Source organism: Capra hircus, chromosome 7 (assembly GCF_001704415.2).
Source record: "Capra hircus breed San Clemente chromosome 7, ASM170441v1, whole genome shotgun sequence".
In the NCBI taxonomy this organism is placed as follows: Eukaryota; Metazoa; Chordata; class Mammalia; order Artiodactyla; family Bovidae; genus Capra; species Capra hircus.
In genome coordinates, this window is record NC_030814.1 from 8,175,369 (window position 1) to 8,199,644 (window position 24,276).

The 24,276-nt window shown below is 42.6% G+C and overlaps 1 protein-coding gene across 1 annotated transcript in view; it reads left to right on the forward strand.

Moving 5' to 3' along the window:
* LOC106502368 overlaps nt 872–24,276 on the forward strand; it is a 28,750-nt gene continuing 5,345 nt past the window's right edge. Inside the window, exons 1-4 of the mRNA XM_018051635.1 lie at nt 872–1,008; nt 13,891–14,088; nt 15,837–15,879; nt 17,884–18,070. Of these exons, the coding sequence (XP_017907124.1) occupies nt 872–1,008; nt 13,891–14,088; nt 15,837–15,879; nt 17,884–18,070 (565 nt within the window). The remainder of the gene's footprint in view (nt 1,009–13,890; nt 14,089–15,836; nt 15,880–17,883; nt 18,071–24,276) is intronic.

Sequence of the window (24,276 nt, forward strand, 5' to 3'; positions counted from 1 at the left end):
CATCTAGCATAATCCTTGAAACAAAACAGGCATAAAATTAAAGGTAAGCAATAAGGTAATATTATTATATTCAATAATACTTCCAATAAAATTGCAGTTTTCCAATCCAAAGAACAGTATCTTTAAACTATAAAGATGGGTTGTTTAGTTGCTAAGTCATGTCTGACTCTCCTTGCAAGAGTTCCATTTAAATAATAATAATAATAATCTGTGTGAACAGAATCGAATAGAGCTCACAGAGTTAAAACATTTTACAAGAAAATACCATTTAGCATAGAAGTTTTAAGTGTTTTTCCAATGAAAGAAAAACTAATGCCCAGTCAATTCTTCTGCTTCTGTGCAAACATGGAACAGAATAACAAATTAAACCTACCCGTCCTCCCAAAGCTTCGTTCTGGTCAGTGATTAGAATACCTCTTCCATTATGTTGTTTTTCTCTGCTCATATCATGGGAGAAGGACTAGTAACCAATGAGATCTCCGAATTAAAAGCAAACAGTGTAGGGGCACTCTGCATGGTCCTTCCCTGAATGGACATAAGTGGCCCCTTGTGTTCTTCCGCTCCTGGGTAACAGCTCATACTTGAAGGACGTTTGAGCAACAGCTCAGGGCCAGGGCACCAGCATTCAGAGCACTCAGCACCATCTTCACGTAGTCTAAAGACAAGCCTGCCCTTGGGGTCTGACCGTTGTCACCACCATCATCTGTCCGGAGCAGCATGTCCTCCAAAGCCACTCTTATACTGTGCTGGGGCCTCAAGGGTTCAAAGAAGGCTGAAGCTGCCATATAAGTGCACACTGTTCCAGAGACACAGAAATGTTCCTAAAAACAGAACTAGGGAGACTTAACCCTAGAGAGTTTATGTTATAGCTATGAAGAAACACAACAGAACACAAGAAACTTGTTCCAAAAGAAACTGTCATGCTAGATACCAGGTCCGCAGGCTTCTTAACAGCTGGCCAGCTGGATCATTTGGTGTTTCAGTCAATTACTTCCTCTGGTCCTTCCGGTAAGCACCGGAAGCTTACCGGAAGTAGCTAAGCACCGTGTTACCGACTATCTGTGAAAAAACACACACTGTCGGCTCAGGTGGAGCTGGTATCTACCTTGGTCCATAGCACCCACATGAAACATTCATCTAATGACAGATGAGGAGGACCAGCTTTGGATCCAGGCCTCAATATTGCTAACTTCCTGCCTGAGCAGAATTGGGCAACTCAGTGAGCTTTTCCAAGCCTTCCTCCTGAACTGCAAGAGGGGGATAATAATATCCCTGACTTCCTCAGGTGAATGTGAGCCAGGCAGGTAGGAAATCTTAACTTTATGAAATAAATCTCATTTCATGGAGACAATTTCATGCTGTGGTTAGGTAAGCCATGGTTCACACCCTGGTGTTACCACCCATTAGCTACATTTCCTTGGTCAAATTACTTAACCTCATTTGCTCCCACTTCTTTGTTGGTAGAATATAGATAACTGTCATAGTGAGATGATTTTCCCACCTCACTGAACTCAACAGAATTAAGACCAGTCTTTCTGAATGCAAAGAATCAAGATCAGTTTTTCACCATTTAGATTTCCACTCCCAGGTAGCTCAGATGGTGAAGAATCTGCTTACAATGCAGGAAACCTGGGTTTGATTCCTGGGTCAGGAAGACCCCCTGGAGAAGGGAATGGCAACCCACTCCAGTATTCTTGCCTGGGGAATCCAAAGGACAGAGGAGCCTGGCGGCCTGCAGTCCAGAACACCATCAGACATGACTGAGCGACTAACACTTTGACTTTCACAGTTTTCACTCCAGACAAGGCCAATGGCATTAAGAAATCATGCACATTAGTTTTAGTAGGATGCTCAAAATTTCTTTTCCCTTTCTCAAAAGTCTAAGCCATTCAGAAGATTTCCTGAGGTTGAACAGAAAGGGGTTTGCTATAAACTGCCAGTCAAGGCTATGGACATAACAAAGCAACTACTGCAAAGAGCAAGTGGAATTCTGACTCTTTTTATTACCTCCCTGGGGTTTCATAGTGCATGGGTGATGGAAGCAGGTTCAATGAGAAGGCTGCCATTATTTACTAAATATATTAAACCAGAAGGCCACCATAATTTCCAAATGCACAGAGAAAATTCTCACAGGAATTTGGCATATGTTACATGTTCTCTACCCCTGTTTATAAACTTGCTTATGGTGGTCTTCTCCTGTGGTTAAGACTCTGTCTCTCAACGCAGGGGGTATGGATTCAATCCCTGGTCAGGGAACTAAAGTCCCACATACTGTGCACCAAAAATTTAAAAGAACAATGGAGCATAGCTCTGATTTGGTATCCCAGAGAAAGAAGAAAAAATTTAATTATATTGTGACTATTAGGAGAGCACATAGACCCATTCACAGAGTATCTGATGGAGAATCTCCAAGATGAGACATCAAATGACTGAAAGTGCACAGCACACAGCCTCATGTGTGATAAGAACTCAATCTCAATAAATTATTAGCCAAAAAGAAAAGAACCACAAGGGACACTACATAATTCCGCACTCAATTATACAGTACAGGCATGCTTTGCAAGAAAAGAATGGTTATGATTATGGCTATAAAAAGCAAAAGTGTGTGTGTGAAAGTCAGTCAGTCATATCCAACTCTTTGTGACCCCATGGACTATATAGTCAATGGGATTCACCAGGCTAGAATGCTAGAGTGGGTAGCCATTCCCTTCTCCAGGAGGTCTTCCCAACCCAGGGATCAAACCCAGGTCTCCTACATTGCAGGCAGATTCTTTACCAGCTGAGTCACCAGTGAAGCCATTAAAAGCAAAAACCACTTCATAAATGAAGAAGAATTTGAGCTAGACCTCAAAGGATGGCTAGAATATGATTTAGGGGACTAGAGACGGGAGGGTATGAATGGTGAGGGAAACCTGAGCATACACAGAGAAGAAATGAGTGGTTTGTTCCCGAGACCTTGAAGACTAGTGGTGGAATCTGATAGAAACGATGAGGCCTGTTTGTAGAGGGGATTGGCAATCAGCAGGAGAAACTTGTTTGCATATTTTGATGTTTCCGTGAGTCTTATCAGTCTGGATCCATTCAGGAGACAAAAGTCACACAGTAAAGTTATGGCTCCCCGGTGTCTGCATTGCAGCATCCACAGAAACAAATGTCCATAGTGCTGGCAAGCTGTGCATAGATGGTGCTGGGGTACCACCACGTATGCTGCTGATGGGTCCTGAAGATGCCTCCCTCTGGAGGGACCTAATGGACTTTCGTGTACCTCAGCCAAGTGGTCTGGAGTTCCCTAGAAGTCCACTCTCACAGGACCGAGGAGAAGGTGTGCAGGGAGGAACTTTGACTAAAGCACAGGTTTCACTGCAGTCCAAACTGAGAGCTGAGGTCCCCTAGGGAAGCTGCATCCTGCAAGCTCTCAGCATGGGCAGAAACCTCTGGGGCTGAGGAGTGGAGAAAAATAAAGCACTCTCTGGGTCCTCTGGAACAATCCACAGGATCCAGGAAGAAGACCCCTTCGTGTGATGTCTCTCCAGTGCTCTGTCCTGGCAAAGCTGAACTACATCAAGCCATCTGGTAAAGGCGAAATATTTGAAGGTTCAAGCTCCATTTTCAGGAGTCAGGGAATGAAGGGTAAGTTAGGAACTAAGAGGCAATAAATTGGCAACTGTCCCACGGGCAGACCCTCCGTCGCAGTATCAGACAATGTGTATTACCTCATCAAGACTGTACTGGCGTCAGAGCTCGGCCAGGAGGCTGCTGCAGCGACACAGTCATGACAGGCCAAGGCCTCGGATCAAAGGGATGTCAGCTGGGATGAAATAGAGAGGTCGGGTCAGACAATTCAAGGGAACAGAATCATGAGGAAAAACGAATGTGCTGACTTGGGAAAATTCCAGAGTCTCAGAACATGTCCAGAAAGGGGGCTATGGAACTGTTGAGAACTCACTCTGAGAGGCTGAAGACTAGGAGATGCACCTAAGGTTGAAGACTTTGTAGGTCCTTAATGCCTAGCACAACTGGCAGTAGGTACGGACACACTTCAGTAAGCGTTGGTGGAAGGGAGGGAAGATGGGTGCTAAAGAGAGAAATCCTTTACAGGATAAGCAGAAGAGTAGTCCAGAGTCCCAGTCCGAGTGTAACCAGAGGCAAGGACTAAATCCTCCAAATCAGAGCCTGTAACAAGCTTTGTCACCCAAGTGACCAGAATCCAGGCACAGGAGCCTCCCCTGAGATCATCACAACTCCCCTCCAAGACACGACACTGAAGGTGCCCAGGCTCTCCCCATTGCAGCCTGCTCCCTCCACACCAACCCCACCCCACCCAGCCTGGCTCTCCACCCAATAATACACCCCCAGCGCTTCCAGAGCAGGGGCTTCACTTGCACGGCCTCCCTGGGTCCTGGGGATGTAGCAGGGATGGTTCATTCGTGCTTAAACTGAAAGTTGACCCCCGCTGTGAGAGAGAAACTTCCTTTAACAACAGTTATGCACCTCACCGACAAAGGTGTCATTACCCCCATTTTTCAAACGAGGACCCAGGTTCTGAGAGATTAAGTCTTACCCCTTGTTCATGCAGCATCTAAGTCTTGGAGGAGAAAAAAATAAAGACATGTATAGGAACTTACCTTAAATAAAATTATCCTGTCACCCATATTAAATAAAAGCCTCTTATTCTTTTTTTTACTTTCTTACTCTTCACTTTCATCAAATTCTACAGAATAATGAAAGTTAACATGTACAGGTCACTCATAAAGTGCCTAGCAGTGTCCCTAACACTACACAGATAATATCACAATCCTTAGGGCAACCTGTTTTATACAGAAGGGTATTGAGGCACAGAGAGGTGATGTAACTTGCCCAAGGTCATGTAACTGACCTAATAAGTGGTGCAGTAAAGATTCAAATTCAGCTGGTCTGGCCCTAGAATCCACCTACAAACTAGCAACACACTGAGCTCAGACAGAAACCTTGCAAGACAAGCATTCAACTGTAGCGTTTAAGGTGTAGAATGTCTTGATTTTACAGTTAGCCTGGTGACTCTTGGACAATTTTGAACAAGGTCATGACTATGACTCAGATTCACTCCTTCACAGTTTTTCTGTTGAAATGAAACTATTGCATGGCAGTTGTTATATTCTAAGGGATGGTTCAGGAGCCAAGGAAAATGTTGACAAATGAGACGTGATTGAGGCCAGAAGTGTATTCAAATCTGCCGAGCCAGGCAGCCAGGACCCCAACACCATTAGCATCCTTCCATTTGGCTAGTCTTCCAGCAGGAAGCCTGTCTGTCTGAGTGCAGCGTAACGTGTTGGTGTTGATGAACTCCCTCAGCCCCCAGAGCCGCCCATGTTTTCTGGAGCCCAGTGCCTCCCTGGTGCCAGGAAACACTATGGTGTTGCCAGCATGTATTTATCACTCTGAAAAAATGGTTCATCCTTCCAGGCAAACTGAAAAGAAAAGCACGAAATTCTGAGTTTGCAGCCAGTTACCTCTGCTGATGTCTCAAATTAGCTAGACTGCATTATAGAAGCAGAGAAAGAACAGTAACCATACATTTATCCAGACTACAAAGCTTCTGCATTGTAGAGGGCACTGCTCGATGTCTTGATAAAATCAAAAGAGAAATAGTAAATTCACAAAGCTTTGACAAGGCACCCAGTACCTCTTAAAAACAAGGGCCTGACCTACATGCTTGCTTAACATTCTGCTCTGTACTTCATCCATCCCTCCTTGCCTGCCCAAAGAGGAAAACATAGATAAATAAAAAAACACATACACGCATCGTACAAAACATGATCTGCTGAAGAAGGGAATGGCAAACCATTCCTGTTTCTTGCCTCGAGAACCCCAAGAAAGGCAAAAAAAGATGACACCAGAAGATGTATCCTCCAGGTTGGTAGAGGTCCAATTTGCTACTGGGGAAGAGCAGAGAAATAGCTCCAGAAAGAATGAAGAGGCTGAGGCAAATCGGAAACACCACCCAGCTGTGGGTGTGTCTGGTGGCGAAAGTAAAGTCAGATGCTGTAAAGAAAAATACTGCCTAGGACCCTGGAATATTAGGTTCATGAATCAAGGTAAATTGAACGTGGTCAAGCAGGAGATGGGTAGAGTGAACACTGACAGTTCAGCAATCACAGAACTAAAATGAACAGGAATCGGTGACTTTAATTCAGATGACCATTATATCTACTACTGTGGCAAGAAACCCTTAGAAGAAATGGAGTAACCCGCATAGTCAAGAAGAGTATAAAATGCAATACTTGGGTACAATCTCAAAAATTACAGAATGATTTCAAGTCATTTCCAAGACAAACCATTCAGCATCACAGTAATCCAAGCCTGAAGCTGAATGGTTCTATGAAGACCTACAACCTTCTAGAACTAACACCCCCAAAAGATATCCTTTTAATCATAAGAGACTGGGATGCAAAGTAAGAAGTCATGAGATAGCTGGAATAACAGGCAAAATTGGCTTTAGAGTACAAAATGAAGTAGGGCAAAGGCTAATAGAGTCTTGCCAAGAGAACATACTGGTCATAACAAACACCCACTCCCAACAACACAAGAGAAGATCCTACACATGGACATCACCAGATGGTCAGTACCAAAATCAGATTGATTATATACTTTGCAGCCAAAGATGGAGAAGCCCTGTACAGTCAGAAAAAACAAGACCTGGAGCTGACTATGGCTCAGATTATGATCTCAATATTGCAAAATTCAGGCTTACATTGAAGAAAGTAGGGTAAACCATTAGACCATTCAAGTATGACCTAAATCAAATCCCTTATAATTATACAGTGGAAGTGCCAAATAGATTCAAGGAAGTAGATTTGGTAGATAGAGTGCCTGAAGAACTATGTGCAGAGGTTCATGACATTGTACAGGAGGCAGTGACCAAAACTATACCAAAAAAAAAAAAGAAAGAAAGAAAGAAATGCAGGAAGGCAAATGGGTTGACTGAGGAGGACTTATTGAGAGAAAAAGAGAAGTGAAAGGCAAAGGAGAAAGGGAAAGATATACCCAACTGAATGCTGAGTTCCAGAGAATAAGGAGAGATAAGAAAGCCTTCTAAAGTGAACGATGCAAAGAAATAGAGGAAAACAATAGAATGAAAAAACACTAGATCTCTCTCTTCAAGAGAATTAGAAATACCAAGGGAACATTTGATGCAAGGATGGGCAAAATAAAGGACCGAACGGCAAGGACCTAACAGAGCAGTGGAGGTTAAGAAGCAGTGGCAAGAATACACAGAAGAACTATACAAAAAAGATCTTCATGACCTAGATAATCCCAATGGTGATGTGACCAGTCACCTAGAGCCAGACATCCTGGAGTATGAAGTCAAGAAGACCATAGGAAGCATCACTAGGAAGCATTACTATGAACAAAGCTAGTGGAGGTGATGGAATTTCAGCTGAGCTATTTAAAATCCTAAAAGATGATGCTGTTAAAGTGCTGCATTCAATATGTCAGCAAAGTAGGAAAATTCAGCAGTGGCCACAGGACTGGAAAAGGTAAGTTTTCATCCCAATCACAAGGAAAGGCAATGCCAAAGAATGTTCTAACTACCATACAATTGCTCTCATTTCACATGCTAGCAAGGTAATGCTCAAAATCCTTCAAACTAGATTTCAGCAGTATGTGAATTGAGAAATTCCAGATGTTCAACCTGGTTTTAGAAAAGCCAGAGGAACCAGAGATCAAATTGCCAACATCTGCTGGATCATAGAAAAAGCTAGAGAATTCCAGAAAAACATCAACTTCTGCCTCACTGATGATACTAAAGCATTTGACTGTGTGGATCACAACAAACTGTAGAAAATTCTTCAAGAGATGGGAATACCAGACCACCTTACCTGTCTCCTGAGAAACTTGTATGCAGGTCAGGAAGCAACAGTTAGAACTGGACATGGAACAATGGACTGGTTCAAAGATGGGAAAGGAGTATGACAAGGTTGTATATTGTCACCCTGCTTATTTCACTTCTATGCAGAGTATATCATGAGAAATTCCAGGCTGGATGGATCACAAGCTGGAATCCAGATTTCTGGGAGAAATATCAATAACCTCAGACATGCAGATGATACCACTGTAATGGCAGAAATTGAAGAGGAACTAAAGAACCTCTTGATGAGGGTGAAAGAGGAGAGTGAAAATGCTGGCTTAAAACTCAATACTTTAAAAAACTAAGATCATGGCATCCAATCCCATCATTTCATGGCAAGGAGATGGAGACAAAAGTGGAAACAATGACAGGTTTTGTTTTCTCCATTTCCAAAAGCACTGCAGCTGGTGACTGCAGCCATGACGTTAAAACTGGCTTGCTACTTGGAAGGAAAGCTATGACAAACCTAGATAGTGTGTTAAAAATCAGGGACTTTGGGGACAAAGGTCCATATAGGCAAACCTATGATTTTTCCAGTAGTCATATGCAGATGTGAGAGTTGGACCATAAAAAAGTCTGAGCACCAAAGAACTGATGCTTTTGAATTGTGGTGCAAGAGAGTACTTTTGAGAGTTCCTTGAACAGCAAGGAGATCAAACCACCCAATCCTATAGGGAATCAACTCTAAATATTCATTGGAAGAGCTGATGCTGAAGCTGAAACCCCAGTACTTTGACCACCTGATATGAAGAGCCAACTCACTGGAAAAGACCCTGATTCTGGGAAAGACTGTGGGCAGAAGGAGAAGGAGGTGACAGACGATGAGATGGTAGGATGGCATCATCAATTCAATGGACATGAGTCTGAGCAAACTCTGGGAGACAGAGAAGGACATGGGAAGCCTGGAGTGCTGCAGTCCATGGGGTCGCAAAGAGTTGGACATGACTTAGCGACAATCAACAACAACAATATTTGCTGCTGCTGCTAAGTCACTTCAGTCATGTCCGACTCCATGCGACCCCTTAGATGGCAGCCCACCAGGCTCCCCCGTCCCTGGGATTGTCCAGGCAAGAGTACTGGAGTGGGTCGCCATTGCCTTCTCCGAATATATGCATACATGTTTCTATATAATAGGGCTTCCCCTGTGGCTCAGTGGTAAAGAATCTGCCTGCAATGCAGGAAATGTGGTTCAATCCCTGCACCGGGAAGACCCCCTGAAGGAGGAAATGGAAACCCACTCCAGTATTCTTTCATGGACAGAGAAGCCTGGTGGGCTACAGCCTATGGGGTCGCAAAGAGTCAGACACGACTAAGCAACTAACACTTTCATCTATGGAACAATCTTGAGTTGTGTAGGGAGGGGCTTGAGTCTTCAAACAGAGTGAAGACCTCTATTTACTCACAGGACCAAGATAGCGAAGATCACTAAAGCGAAAGCACTCGTATCTTTCCTTCTTGCCTTTGCAGGCCTTGCTGCTCGCCTCATCCTATTAGGTAGTATATGAACAGAGATCATCTTATAGCTATCACAGAGTGATGGTTTTCAGTCACCAGTGGTCCGGGTTGCCTCCAAACAGCTGCCTAGAGATAAAGTGCTCTCAGAATCATTAATAAGGAAAGACACTCCTTGTTCAATTTTGCTTCAATTTGCTAGTTTTAAATACAGTGCCTGAAGTGTATACTTCATGCACCCTTTCATGTGATACTTTGCTTTAGGACATGCTTTCTTTCCCTCTAAATTCATCTTGGGTCTGTTTTACCCACTGAGGATCAACTCTTTTTCATGGTTAACGATGCCATTTTCCTCCTCCTTAGTTTGTGGGTTTTCATGGCTGTGCCTCCAGATAAAATGAGCCACGTTGGTATAACGTCCCAGCCTTTTCTTTCCTCTTAGATAAAGAGGCCTAGCAACAAGAATAAAAAGTTTCTAAAGTGTTCAAACCAAAATTCTGAGGAACACAAATAACCCAAAACATCTGCAGGCAATTTTACCAGAGAGCCCAAGTTGCAGACAGACCCAAATGTCCTTGTCTGTATTTTTCTTTATAGAAATAATTGAATTTAGAAGTGGATTCATTCTGGGTTGGGTTTTTGTCATTATTATTTTTTACTATTTCCCTTCTCTGAGCAGTCTGACCTTTGGGATTATTGCTGTAGAAATCTTATTTCCAAGATAGATAATGTCAGCATTATCTAAGGCCATATGGCATAAACAATCCAAGTTCTTTTCTTCTCAGTAGATAGCTTCTGGACCTCGCTAAAAAATTTGTTGGTAAATCCCTTCAGCGTCCCTGCTATTTTAATCAGTCCTGCACACAGGAAGTAGCTGGATCTCTGCTTCATGCTTTGGCTCAGGAATAGAAAAACGGAGCTAGAGCCTTTCCATGCCTTGGAAAGGAGAATATAAAGTTGCGGGAAAGCCAAAGTCTTTAAGAAATCTTCATTGTTTCTACTCCTGGCTTAAGGGAAACTTTTGGCAGAGCCAGAAGGAAGGAATCAGACTGAACCTATTTAAGAATTATTGCCAAACTGAAGGATTGAGTTTTGCTTAAGGGAGGTGTTAAAAACCCCAGGCATGGCAGTAAGACAGAAAAGAGATTTCAGCCGTTCTTTATCTCTAGAAAACGTTGGATTGGGGAACCACAGTCTAAGCAGAATTAGGCTTAGACTGAATGAACCTTGAACCTCCATGAGAGTGGAATTTAAGGTGTTGGTCTGGGGAAATCTAGAGGAAAGAGTAAGATGACTATGCAGAGCTGCAAAGGCACCCATGCCTGCTACACCAGCTGTGTCCACGCTTCGATTGCAGCTGCTCCCAGGGCTACAACAGGCTCATACTCAAGGGCAATGAGGCGGCAGCTTAAATTAGTAAAAATGGAATCTGGGCCATGATGGATAGTAAGAGATAGCAGCCCTCATTTGAAATGATTTTTTTTTAATTTTTAATTGGAGGATAATTGCTAAACAATGTTGTGTTGCTTTCTGTCGCACAACAACGCGAATCAGCCACAACCATACATATATCCCCTCCTCCTTTAGCCTCCCTCCCGTGTGTGTGTGCCCAGTTGCTCAGTTGCTCAGTTGTGACTGTGCCACCAGCAAATCCCACGCATGGCAATGCAGACATTTAAATGCCACTCTCTCAGTTCATCCCACCCTCTCCTTCCCCTGCAGTGTCCACAGTCCATTCTCTCCATCTGTGTCTCTATTCCTGCACGTAGGGCAGTACCATTTTTCCTAGATTCCATATATATGTGTTAATGGGTGCTGTTTGTTTTTCTGACTGACTTCACTCTGTAGGCTCTAGGTTCATCTACCTCATTAGCACTGACGCAAATGCATTCCTTTTTATGGCTGAGTAATATTCCACTGTATATATTACCACAACTATTTTATCCATTCATCTGTCGATGGACGTCTAGGTTGCTTCCATGTCCTGGCTATCGTAAATAGTGCTGAAATTAACATTGGGGTACATGTGCCTTTTTCAATTATGGTTTTCTCAGGGTATATATATCACCAGTAGTGGAATTGCTGGGTCATATGGTAGTTTTATTCCTAGTTTTTTTAAAGGAATTTTCCCATTGTTCTCCATAGTGGCTATGTCAATTTATGTTCCCCCCGTCAGTGCAAGAGACCAGCCCGTATTTTAAATCTACTCCACTCACCGATCATTCATTCTCCTGACGCAGACGCAACCTGAGTAGAGGCGAGGTGACTTCAGGTGCTATTCTTGGATGTGAGTCGAATGCCGCAGGGGTGAATTCCTTTGCCTTGTCCCACAGCAAAGGATGGAGGAGAACACTGGTAGTTTCAGAGTTAACTAAGAGTGCTGATACCAACAGCCAAACATGTCATAGCATCTTGTCTGCCTAATGGGTCCAAAGGGAAGCAGCCCCACTGAGTATCTGCTCTTAGCAAACGGGCACATCTGTCACTTACTAATAGAGTAAAATCTCCAGGCTTTATTGATGTTTCCCCATTTCTTTTTGCAGTTTAAGATGCTCCTGGGAAAATAAGATAAATAATTAGCTGCTCTTTATAGGCATGCAAATTCTTTACCCTGATTAAAGCAAATGAAAATATATTCTCCTGGTTTCTAATGTCATATTATTGGCCATATACAATTGTTATAAGATGTGCTACTTTCTTTCTATTTACTGAAACAGAGCAAAATTTTAGATCTCTGTCTGTATTCCAGGAAAGGTCATGGCTTCAGGAAATATTCTGCCTCCTAAAACATAAATATTGCAGCTTTCAACTGCTGACTCTAAGAGGCATGGCCCCAGAAGCCAGATGTGTGAGAGATACAGTGTGGAAGACGCAGCCAGAAAACCAGTTCTTAAATCTGTTTCCATATAACCTTGGGACATCTCACTGAAACTCCGTTTCTTCTTCTAGTAAATGGGGATAACATTAGCTTCCTGCTTTACAGAGTAGTTGTGAAGAGTGAAAAAGACAGGGTAAAAGAAAATGTTTTATAAACTAAAGTGCCATACAATAAGAGATATTACTTTTAGTTGGAGAATATCTTTGCATCTACCCTCCTCTGAGTTGCAAGAAATTTTTGCATGTGTGTATAAATTCACATCTTCACATTTATGTATTTTGGTGTGTGGAGAGGTGTCGCATTTTCATCAGCATCTCAAAAGGAAGTCGTCACCTAAAATTGGTTGAGAACCTTTGGGCTAGTTGGTGATCTGCATCAACAGTCATTAGTAATATGCAAGTTAAAACCACTAAGAAATACCACCATGCACTCAGTAGGATGGCTATTATCAAAAAGACAAGCAGTACAGAGTATTGATGAGGTGAGGAAAATCTGGAACATTCATACACTGCTGGTAGGAGTGTAAAATGGTACAGCCACTTTGGAAAACTGTTTGGCAGTTTATTACAGAGTTAAAGATAAAATTACCATATGGCTCAGCAATGTCACTCTTAGTAATCTATCAAAGAGAATGAAAATATATGCCCACACAAAGACCTGAATGCAAATTTTCATAGCAGCATTATTTGAATTAGCCCAAAACTGGAAAGAAAACTCCCCATCACCTTGTGAATAGATAAACTAAATGAGACATATCCATAAAGTAGAATGTAGCTCAGCAAGAAAAAAGAAGGACATACTAATGAGAACTGCAACATGGATGAAACTTGAGAAGATCACACTAAGAGAAAGAAGACCATATAGGGTATGATTCTACTTGTATAAAATGTCTAGAAATGGCAAGTTTGTACAGATAGAAAACAGATCTGTGATTGCCTGTGATTGGAAGGGTAAGGGTAGCAACTGATTGCAAACAGACTCAAAGGAAATTTGACACAGGCAATATTTTGACATATAATTGTAAAATAAATACAAATAGCAAAATAGTTACCTGATTTTAGTTTTGCATACAAGTTTCAAACTACTGTCATTTTAAGAAAAGTATTCTTTATTCACTCTATGCTGCAAGTTCTCTCTAAACTTTGCAAGTTTTCCTGACTTGCTAAAAAATAAAAATAAAAAGATAAAGTAACTACCTGATAAGCATTTGTGACAATAAATCAATTCATAGATGTAAAGAAATTAGAAGAGGGCATAACACACAATAAGTATGGAATATAGGCTATGTATAGACACTAACTAGATAAGTATGGAATATAGGCTATGTATAGACACTAACTAGATAAGTATGGAATATAGGCTATGTATAGACACTAACTAGATACTACCAAATGAATATATTTTATAATATCAATTTCTTTTTATATTCTTTTTTCTGATGGGAAAAAATAGATATGAATGATGAGTGACTCTCTAAAGTTGGCATAAATGAAATGCATATTAGTAGAGGCGATTCAAAAAGGATGTGGGAAATTTGGAGTTTGATGTAATATATCACAGACAGCATAATCTACAAAAGCTCATTTTAGTTTTATTTTCATTTCAGAACAATCAATTCAGAAAAATAACTTTAGTCCTCTTTTCCTCTCTCATTTCTCCCTTATCTGCTTAGCTGCAGTGCCCATGCTGAACCTCTTCCTTATCAATTACAGGATGAAGGAAAATGCTCGCCTCTAGAGGTAATAAAATTAGAAGGTGCAGAAGTTGGCATTGATAGCAGCTTGGGAAAACCATTTGTGTTTAACTGTGTGCCTCAGTCTGGAAATAGAACTTTTTGCCTCTGTGCAACTTCAAACCAAGAATTCAAAAGGTAATTGATTATTCTTTCATCTTACTAGTTTCGCTCGGAGTGGGGGAATGCATCTTCAACAGCAATCTGACAGAGTCTTGGGGTTGGAAATAAGAAAGGGAACAGAAAATTCACAGCACAAGTCAATAAACTATCTTTTTCTTGTGTATGACAAGTTTGAGTTTTTCATATTTCTGCCAGTTTTTTTTTTCCTAACGGAATCTCCAAAAAAAAATAGATGTATCATCTAACTTAATTACCTTAGTTCTCTGAGTTTTCTAAAACAGCTCACTACTGCCACAGGTCACATCTGGCTTCCCCAGAAGTTACACGATTCATATATTTAAGCTAATTGGATGGGTAGTCAGAGGGATAAAAATAATGTATTAAAAGCAGGGTTACAATTTAACAGTGAAATGAACAAAATTCATCATCATCATCATTCATAACATAGGTTCTTGGGGGAATTAACACAGCTGACAATCTGTAAGCATATCACCCAGTCTCAGGGTCAAAGTGTGAAGGCATTCTAAGAGGGTGGCCCGTGAACTCTACACATTCAGCAATTTATGAGCATTATTCAGAGTGTCCCTGTGGAAGTGGAGGTCACGGGTCAATCCAGTGAGTCAGCTCAGGACTGTTGTGCTACTTTATGGTGAGGGGTGGGATGGAATGGGGTAAGGGAGACAGTGGCCCCAAAATGGGTCAGTGGTGTTCAGAAGGATGTCATATCTCTTTATGAGAATTTGGACTCCATTTGTAAAGAGAGCCTTAGGTCTGAAACCTTTTAGGCAAAGAATATACTGTCTCTGTTTGTGGAACACTGTGTGCTGAAACGCATATTTTTCTTTAAAGGACAAACAGGGAAACATGAGGACAGCGACGTAATTGTATTTCAATTCATGGGGAAGATATTTATTGGATAGCTAATATGTCCAAGATGCTGTTTTAAAATCTCTGAGAACTGTTAGTATGATGAAGCATCAATTTTTGCCTTCAAAAAAAGCTCTGCACCAGGAAGATAAGACATTTATTCTAGCATTTTTAATGCAAAATAGAAATTGAGTAGTGAGATAGGGGAAGACAAAGTGGCATGGGAATCTAGGGTGGGAAGGAAAATCTCTGGATGTGGGGATGAGCAAGGGGTTTATGAATGGTATGGTATAGCATCAGATACTCACACACACAAGAGGACATGGAACAGATATGGGCAGAGGGATCATATCAAGCTTGCAGTACGCTTTGATTGGAGGTTTGAAAGAGATTGGCAAGATAGGGTGGGATAGATAGGCTGATATCTGGCTAAGGAGACAAGACCAAGAAAGTTCAGTCCTCTAGTAAAGACACCAGTGCACTAACTGGTCACTTGGTCTAAGGAACACTTGGCAGGTGGATAGGGCAGTGGCTATTTACCAGTCTTTCCACTGACTAATAGTCAGGGCTTTACAGTTGTTATCAGGCCTGCTGGTGTTAAATTCACATACCGTAGTAAAATAGTGAATACATTTTCCCTTAGGCATGAATTATAGCAAAGGAGAAGAATGAGAATAATTTATCTTAAATACGCCTGGTAGGTGGGGGACTTTGGCACCTAGTAACACCAGTTCTGTAAGAATATGCCTCTCTTCAACCATGAATTTAGAGCCACAAAACATATCTGCGTCTCAGGACTCTTCTGTCTGAATGATGGGGTCCAGGGAGAAAAACAAGGCCCTCTGGAGGACACCTAGCACGTTCCCCGAGAAAAGCACCTCTCATCTCTCTTTCAGGTGGCTGGAAGCAATGGACAAAGCAGCCCACCCCGTCCACCAGGTAAGGAGTCCTTGCTATCCATCTGTGCCTTCACTCTGCTCTTCTCTGAGGGGGAATTCTCCAGTTGGGCACCACGCAGTCCAGCCTGGAACGTCTCAGATCTGCCCTAAACGCTGGGAAAGGGGATTTCCGGTCAATAGGACTTCCTGCTCAGGTTTTATGGGGGTGCTTGTTCTTTTGGTTTTCAGGGTTTGGATGCTGTTCCTCTCAGTGAGCTCGGGGGGTAGTCCCAACCAGGGTGGAACTGCTGTTTGACACGAAGCAGTTGAGTGGATTCCCACGAGGCTAAACCACTCCTATTGTTTTCTTCTTAGTTCCTGAGAACAAGGGCTCAGGGATAGCTTGGGACAGTGCTCTTGGCCAAGCAGCTTATTGGGAAACGTCTTATATTCAGAACTGTAGTGTTTTACATTCCTATCCTTATTCTGAAGACGTATTACGTCAGCTTTCACTGTTCCTGCCTAGTCATGATCCCTGGCCTTGAAGTAATAGAATTTTTAATTTAGGCTTGACGCACAAACTGATAGATAACTTCGTAACACCAACATGTGAGTCATCACTTCAGCCCCCAAGGCATTTGATACTCTTCTTTCTGAGCTATGACCTGGTCAAGAGCAGAGAAACTGCTTCCATTTTCAATTGTTTCATTTCTGTGCCATAGATACAATTTCTAACAAGGTCACACATTTCGTTTAAATATGCTCATTTCCTCACAAAAGGAAACAAAAGAAAAAGGTATTTACTATCAATTATCTTCTTTACGTATTTTGGCTTTTGTATACTCCAGAAAATTTGGGTGGTCTGAGCTTAAATGTACTACCCTGTGTCCTCCATCTGTCCTTTCAAAATAATCGCCAGCATTATTGGTCATCTTATAATAATCAGATGACAAACAGCAGGACTTGTGTTTCATTTTACCTGAAACAACACTCAGTCCACTCACCCATCTCTCTGAGGCGTCACTGTAATGAGCCTCGGTACTTTTAAGAGGGATCTATTCTGCTAATGCACTCAGAGTGTTTGCAGCAGAGTGAAAAAGAAATACCCAAACTCCCAGCAGGCTCCCAATTCACAGCAAACAATTCTGCCAGCTCTGCATTCTGAAATCTTTTGCACTGCCTGGTTAAAACTAAAAAACAAAAATGAAACCAAATGAAAGAAACCAGCTAGCACCCAGCAAGGTGTTCTGATAAAGGGATGAAGCATCACACCCCCTGCCTCAGGCCAAGTTCCCAGGAAGAGCCTGCTGCTGGGTCAGGACTGTGGACCTCCACCTCTCCAGGGCAGAGGATCTTGATTTATCGTGGGCCTTCCACACCACAGACCATGTGAGCCTCAGGTCTGATCTGGCCTGGGGCATTTCCCTTGTTCCTTGGCACAAATAGGAGTGCTGCTGCTGCTGCTGCTGCTGCTGCTGCTGCTGCTGCTGCTGCTGCTGAGTCGCTTCAGTCGTGACCGACTGTGCGACCCCATGGATTGCAGCCCACCAGGCTCCCCCTTCCATGGGATTCTCCAGGCAAGAGTACTGGAGTGGGGTGCCGCTGCCTTCTCCGAATAGGAGTGCTAGATAAAGTAAATCATGAACCAGGGCCTGCAATTAGTCACGGTGGACATACCAGGAACAGGGCTAGAAGGACAATCCCAATGGTAAGTATAGCTCACTGGGGCCAGCACGTAGAAATGACCTTTAAACAATAGCCTTTGCTGAGATTCCCATTTTTCTTTCTATACATCACTGATATTCTTTTGGTCTCCTCACGATAGAAAAGAAGCCAAAGAGAAGGGAAACCTACGGACATGAAAAGGGAAAGTTCTCTGTGGCCACTAGATAGGGTCAGATTGTCTGGCTTATTTCTCAGATGTGCAGATTGCCTTAGCAATGGGATCGCTTAGGACAGGGGCTTCTCTGAAGTCAGTCTTGGTGCTGACGTCACTGGCTCTGGGAGGCAGTGATTGCTGGTGCAGGATGGCCTCTCAGGTGATTCTTTGGTGCCACCCCTGCAGAACCATGTCTGGGAAGATGTTACCCTGCACAACAGTAGCCTCCCACCCCTGGCTATCAAGAACCCAGAGTGCCTGGGCCTTCTGCACCAGCTGGACGGAAGCACAGATGTGTGGACGCAGTACTACTGCATTCTGAAGGATGGCTGCTTGTACTTCTATGCCAGCATTCGCTCCACCCAGGCCTCAGGTACCGAGTCAACTTTCACAGTCTTAACAGTAAAGCCACCTTAGCATCACAGAGCTTTTACCAAACTTTATGCTGTGTAAATTAGTTCACGTTTATCTTCTGGAGAAGGGGTACTATTCTTATTCTCATTTTACAGACAGAAAAACTGGCTGTAAAGTCTACACAACTCGACAAGACCACATACAGTAAGCAATAAAGCTGAGGCCTGAACACAGGCAATGTAACTCCAGAGCCTGAACCCCTGTGCTGTGCTGGGCTTAGTCATTCAATCATGTCTGACTCTTTGCGACCCCATGGACTGTAGCCCGCCAGGCTCCTCTATCCAGGGGATTCTCCAGGCCAGAATACTGGAGTGGGTTGCCATACCCTCCTCCAGGGGATCTTCCCAACCCAGGGATTAAACCCAGGTCTCCCACATGGCAGGCAGGTTCTTTACTGTCTGAGCCACCAGGGAAGCCCAAGAATACTGGAGTGGGTAGCCTACCCCTTCTCCAGGGGGACTTCCCAACCCAGGAATCAAACCGGGTTCTCCTGCATTGCAGGTGGATTCTTTACCAGCTGAGCTACCAGGGAAGCTCCCTGAACCCCTAACCCCATGCTTTTATTGCCCGGAAAAGTGAAAAAGCCCCTTCATTTTTTCATGGCGTTCAGAATCAATGCCAGTAGTTTTCTTGGGTAGTGATTCTACCCTTTTCTGATAGTATTCCTAATCTCAGACAAGTGAGTAATAGAAAGAGCGTTGATTCTCAATTTTCCCTGAATAAGTTACTCAAGTTCCTGAAACTTAGTTTCCTCATTTATAAAATGGAAGCGGCAATCTATTTCACAGGATTATTGTGAAGACTAAGCTTCCCAGGTGGCGCTAGAGGTAAAGAACCCACCTGCCATTGAAGGAGACTTAAGAGATGTGGGTTTAAAGTAAAAAAAAAAAAAAAAAGTTTTTAATTAAATAATAAATAAATAAAATGTGATTTTCGAGCTGAGAAAAAAAAAAAAAAAAAGAGATGCAGTTTCAATCTCTGGGTCGGGAAGATCCCCTGGAGAAGGAAAAGGCAACCTACTCCAGTATTCTTGCCTGGAGAATCCCGTGGACTGAGGAGCCTGGTGGGCTACAGTCCGTGGGGTCACACAGAGTCAGACATGGCTGAAGCAACTTAGCCCAGTACACAGCACACATTGTGAAGATTAAATAAGTGATTGCCCTTAGAGTTATTTAAGCTCTCTATATAAAGTATACAAAAAGCTCTTTCTATATAAAATGTACATGTGTTCATTAATTATATATATTAATATTAAACATTTTAATATATTGGGCTGCCCTTGTGGCTCCAGCTGATAAAGAATCTGCCTGCAATTCGGGAGACCTGGGTTCGATCCCTGGGTTGGGAGGATCCCCTGGAGAAGGAAAATGTTACCCACGCCAGTATTCTGGCCTGGAGAATTCCATGGACTACAGTCCATGGGGTCACAAAGAGTCAGACATGACTGAGCCACTTTCAGTTTCACTTTTAATATATTACAAGTCATATATGCAAATGAGTATGTAAACAATACAATTTAGCAGTAAAATAATTACTCATGATAAGAAAGATTATTTATCTTCTTTAAATTTTTGACAAAAAAGATTACTGGTGTTTTATTTGCAGTTGGAGTTTTTTCCCAAATGAATAATCCCTAAATAATGGTGAGGAGTGAAGATCCAGAATCTTACTCAATGAATTTCCTCCCTTCCCCCCCCCCCAACATTTTTAGCCTCTGTTTAATTAAGCTAGAAAGTCATGCCAAGTGGGTGATGATTTCCCCTTCTTGGAAGGGTACAAAAGAGGCATAAACTGAGCATCCTCCTGTGGTCCTTTTCTCATCACTCGGGATGAACAATAAATCTCCTTTACTAACATACTCTTTCACGTTGACAGTATTAAAACATGACCCAGAATATTAACCAGCTATTAGGAAGTAGCCGGCATGCCTAAGCATTTACAAGACAGACTGTTCCTATGAGACCCAAATTCATAGCTTTAAGCACCTGGTACCAGGATGAGAAGGAAGGTAAACAAACCAAACCTCTAAAGTAGTCATCGACTGGAGCTTTCATTATAAAATATCACTGCAAAAGTCTGAACCATTTTAATTAGCAAATCAATGAAGTTCACTTTCAAGAGAATGTTTCCATAGATACAAAGTGAATGTTTAGGTTTGATCGCTCATATTACTCCATGTTAACCAAGGGCTTCCAAACCCCTGGGGCCCAGAGACTGTTACTGATTCCAGGAGTTTGAAATGGGAATGATAGCCCTTATTCTGAAAGGTCAGAGGAGGCCATATTCAGAAGAATCCTAGTTGGACAGCTGGAAAGCAGCTACTAATAAATGGCCTAAAAATAATAACAGTAAAAGTGAGTACAGGTTTGTACTCATCACTCTAATAAGTGTTTTTACTTATTATTTCATTTAATTTCTATGACAATCCTATAAATAAGTTATTATCCCACCTACAAGTTTGGAAACTGATACTTAGCAAGGTTAAATCATTTGCCTATGTTCCCTTAGCTAGTAAACGGTGAAGACAAAATTCGAACCCAGGTAACCTAAGTTACAGGCTTCCCAGAAGGGACAGTGGTAAAGAATCTGCCTGCCAATGCAGAAGACACAAGAGACGCAGGTTCAATCCCTGGGTTGGGAAGATCCCATGGAGTAGAAAATGGCACCCCACTCCAGTATTCTTGCCTGGAAAACCCCATGGACGGAGGAGCCTGGCGAGTTGAGGTCCATGGGGTCTCAAAGAGTCAGACAAGACCAAGCATGAGCTCAAGGGAGCCTAAGTTACAGCAACAAAAGAAAAAGCAAAGAGTGAAACGCGAAAAGTTTCCTTATATTTCGCTCTTATTATTTCCCACATCTTTCCAGAGCCTTGGTTGCAGCCAGAGCCTCTATGGCCTTGTACTTTGTCGCCAACCCCTCCTTTCTGGCTTTCTCTTCCACTCCTGTGTTAAAACACCCTGCATTCTCCCCAGACACGGTTGCCTTCTACCTGCTGAGCATATCCCACCTCTTGGACATTTTTCTGACCCCATGTCTTTGCTTGTGTTAGTTCCTTCCCCTGAAACATTCTCTACCTGCTGATTCCCCAGCATACATTGTCCAGATATTACCTGTCTTCCGAACGTGTATTCAAACGCTGGCCATCTCTGCTAGACAGTGATCCCAGATGGTCCTAAGCAAACAAAGCATCTCCGTTTCCTGGGCTTCCATGCTCACCTATCTTGCAACGCTTGTCACTCTCTATTTTGTATTTTATCTCTAGTTGGCCATTTTATCTCTTCTAAGGGATTGTGCACTCAGAGATGACTCTATTTTACGTATGCTTAATGAATAAATGAATAAACAACCAAAGGGACTTAGTTGGCCATTATTCCCATGAAGAATCATCCCCTCATTTAATAGCAGGAGAGACGAGAAGATTGTAAAGATGATTCAAAGGCAAAAAACCAGCACTCAGGCCACCAGATGCCTGGGCTTTGAGCCATATCATACTCTTTTCAGCTGGAAGAAAACAACCGCTTTCTACCTATTTTTAAGTTTTTTCTCTTGAAAATATTTCATGTGTGATTAATAAAAATATTTAATCCAAAGCCATTCATTCTTTCCCAGCCTTACTTTTCGAATATCCCATCTTCACAGGTCCTTAATTTCTAGCCCCAATTATTTCACATATTAAATAATGCTCCTTACAGAAACTCCAACAGAAATTTTGTATCTAGGCCAGGTTATATAAAACAGAGGCCTGTGATTTCGGGTCTTTAATGACTCTACTCTTCCTGGAATAAAAAATGCCTGAGCATGCACCCTGTTCCAGGAGGAGCACTTTACAGCCACCAACTCCCCCCACCCCGCCCACTCCCACCCTGACAGCTGCTGAGTCCAGCTGGAAGCTCTCCCAAGGTTAATCCGCTGCTTACCCTTCTTTTTCCGAAGTAGTTTACCCTTCCCTAGACTTGAACTTTAAATCGAAGTTTATATCCTTTTTCTAAGAGTCCTTTTCCATCTTCCTGTACATCCTGACTCCGATCATGACCTGAGGCTCACAGCCAGTGGCCCCACCCAGTGAAACTCGAGATAGGATTCAGGCGAATCCAAATTTCCAGTGGGAGATTCCCAAAATAAATATGCCCCTCTCCACTGTCCACAAAAGGTCACTGCCCTGGCAAACCACATTCCACCCCCCCAACTCCCCCAGAGGACTGGATCATACTGCGCAAGTGTATTTTATTCTTGAATGTTTCCTATGTGTCCAGAACTTGAATAAGCTCTCTATGTCTATTGTCTAAAACTAATATTTGCAAGACATCCACGGCTATTGGCCCATTGCAAGTAAGAAACCAGGGCTTGGAGAAGTTACCGTGCCTTTGGTCAACCAGCTATTAAGTGACAGAGACAAACTGTGCAGAAATGCTGTCTAACTCCTGGGCTTAGACGCTCTGTGTAGCACTCCCTGATGGAAATTAGTCTTCTAAAAGAAGTACTCATGCTCCGTCAGTAATGCTGCACTCTGAACTTTCACACACTGGTCATGATAGACGAGGTCCACCCTGTCCAACTGTTCAGCACAGTAACCATAGGAGGTAGGAGGACAGCCAAGGAATTTATTGAGAATGGCTGAAACCATATTGTACCATGAACACCACATGCACTAACATGTTTAGTTTAGCTTAATCATTTTATATGCATGGAGTATACATTTTTATTATATTAATAAAGATTACACAGAGTTCTAATGCTCATTTTCTTCTACATGACACTAAAGAAATGACCTTTGTGCTGGTCTGATCTATGATTCCTTCTTTAGCTTAATTTTTCAAGCTCTACTTGGCTCTTGCACATCCTACCCTGGTTTGGTTCCTAGTTCTCCGGCCCTCTAAAGGTCATAACCTTGAAGCAGGCCTTGATTACCATTTATAGCAGTATTTATCAAAATGCAGGCTTTGATCCTGCATGCGTGATTACTGAGTCACTCAATCAATGTAGTAAGTTGTGACCAGTATTTAAAACACAGTGGCGTGAAAGTGAAAGTTGCTCTGTCGTGTCTGAGTCTTTGCATCCCCATGGCCTGTAGCCCGCCAGGCTCCTCTGTCCATGGGATTCTCCAGGCAAGAATTCTGGACTGGGTTGCCATTCCCTTCTCCAGGGGATCTTCCCAACCCAAGGATCAAACCTGGGTCTCCTGCATTGCAGGTGGACTCTTTTCTGTCTGAGTCACCAGGGAAGCCCTAAGCAATTCTAAAAAAACAATAGAATTTAATATAATAGAAAATATCATGGTACATCTCGATGTTTCACAAACTTTTGGTTTAATTGCATTAAAACATGTAGAGGTCTATATTTATTACATCTTTAGATCACAGCCCAAAAAGTTGGAAAAATACTAACGTACAGAAACTCTCTGCATACATGCTTGTTTAAATGGTCAATTTCTGTGTTCAGAATCTTAGAAACAGAGTATTCAAGGAAGTTTCTTTACTTTCTATCATGGATAAGCATGATAACACGCCTCTGTAATATGCCTTCTTTGTAAGAAGGCTAAGTCTTAATAACATTGTCCCCTGGCTGTAGCCTCTCAGTTACTTTACTGTTTTATTTCATTTATTTTATTATTTACTTTATTCCATTGATTTATGTTCTTCATTAGCTAATCTGGGAGACTTCATGATATTTCTTCTTTCTGAAGGTATCCATAGTGTTGGGGCTGGGGGGGCTTCCCTGGTAACTTGGTGGTAAAGAATCCGCCTGCAACGCAGGAGATGTGAGTTTGATCCCTGGGTCGGGAAGATCCCTTGCAGGAGGGCATGGCAATCCATTCCAGAATTCTTGCCTGGAGAATCCCATGGACAGAGGAGACTGGCGGGCTACGGTCCACAGGGTCACAAAGAGTCAGACATGATAAGTGACAACATCCTCGCAAGTATCGTTGGGGGCGTGACTTAGTCCTTGTGACAGTCAGTTGAGATGCTGCAAGAACACAGAGGACAAAAAAGAGGAGGCAGGGAGGAGATGACCGTGAAGTGGGAGGAAAGAGAAGCCTTGCGAGCCATGCTGGCAACCCCAGCGTCTAACAGGGTTTCCACAGGCTTTCCAACCCTGTTAGACGCTAGTCCCACAGTTTTCCTTGTCTAGTTGCTAAGTCGCGTCCAACTTTTTTGCGACCCCATG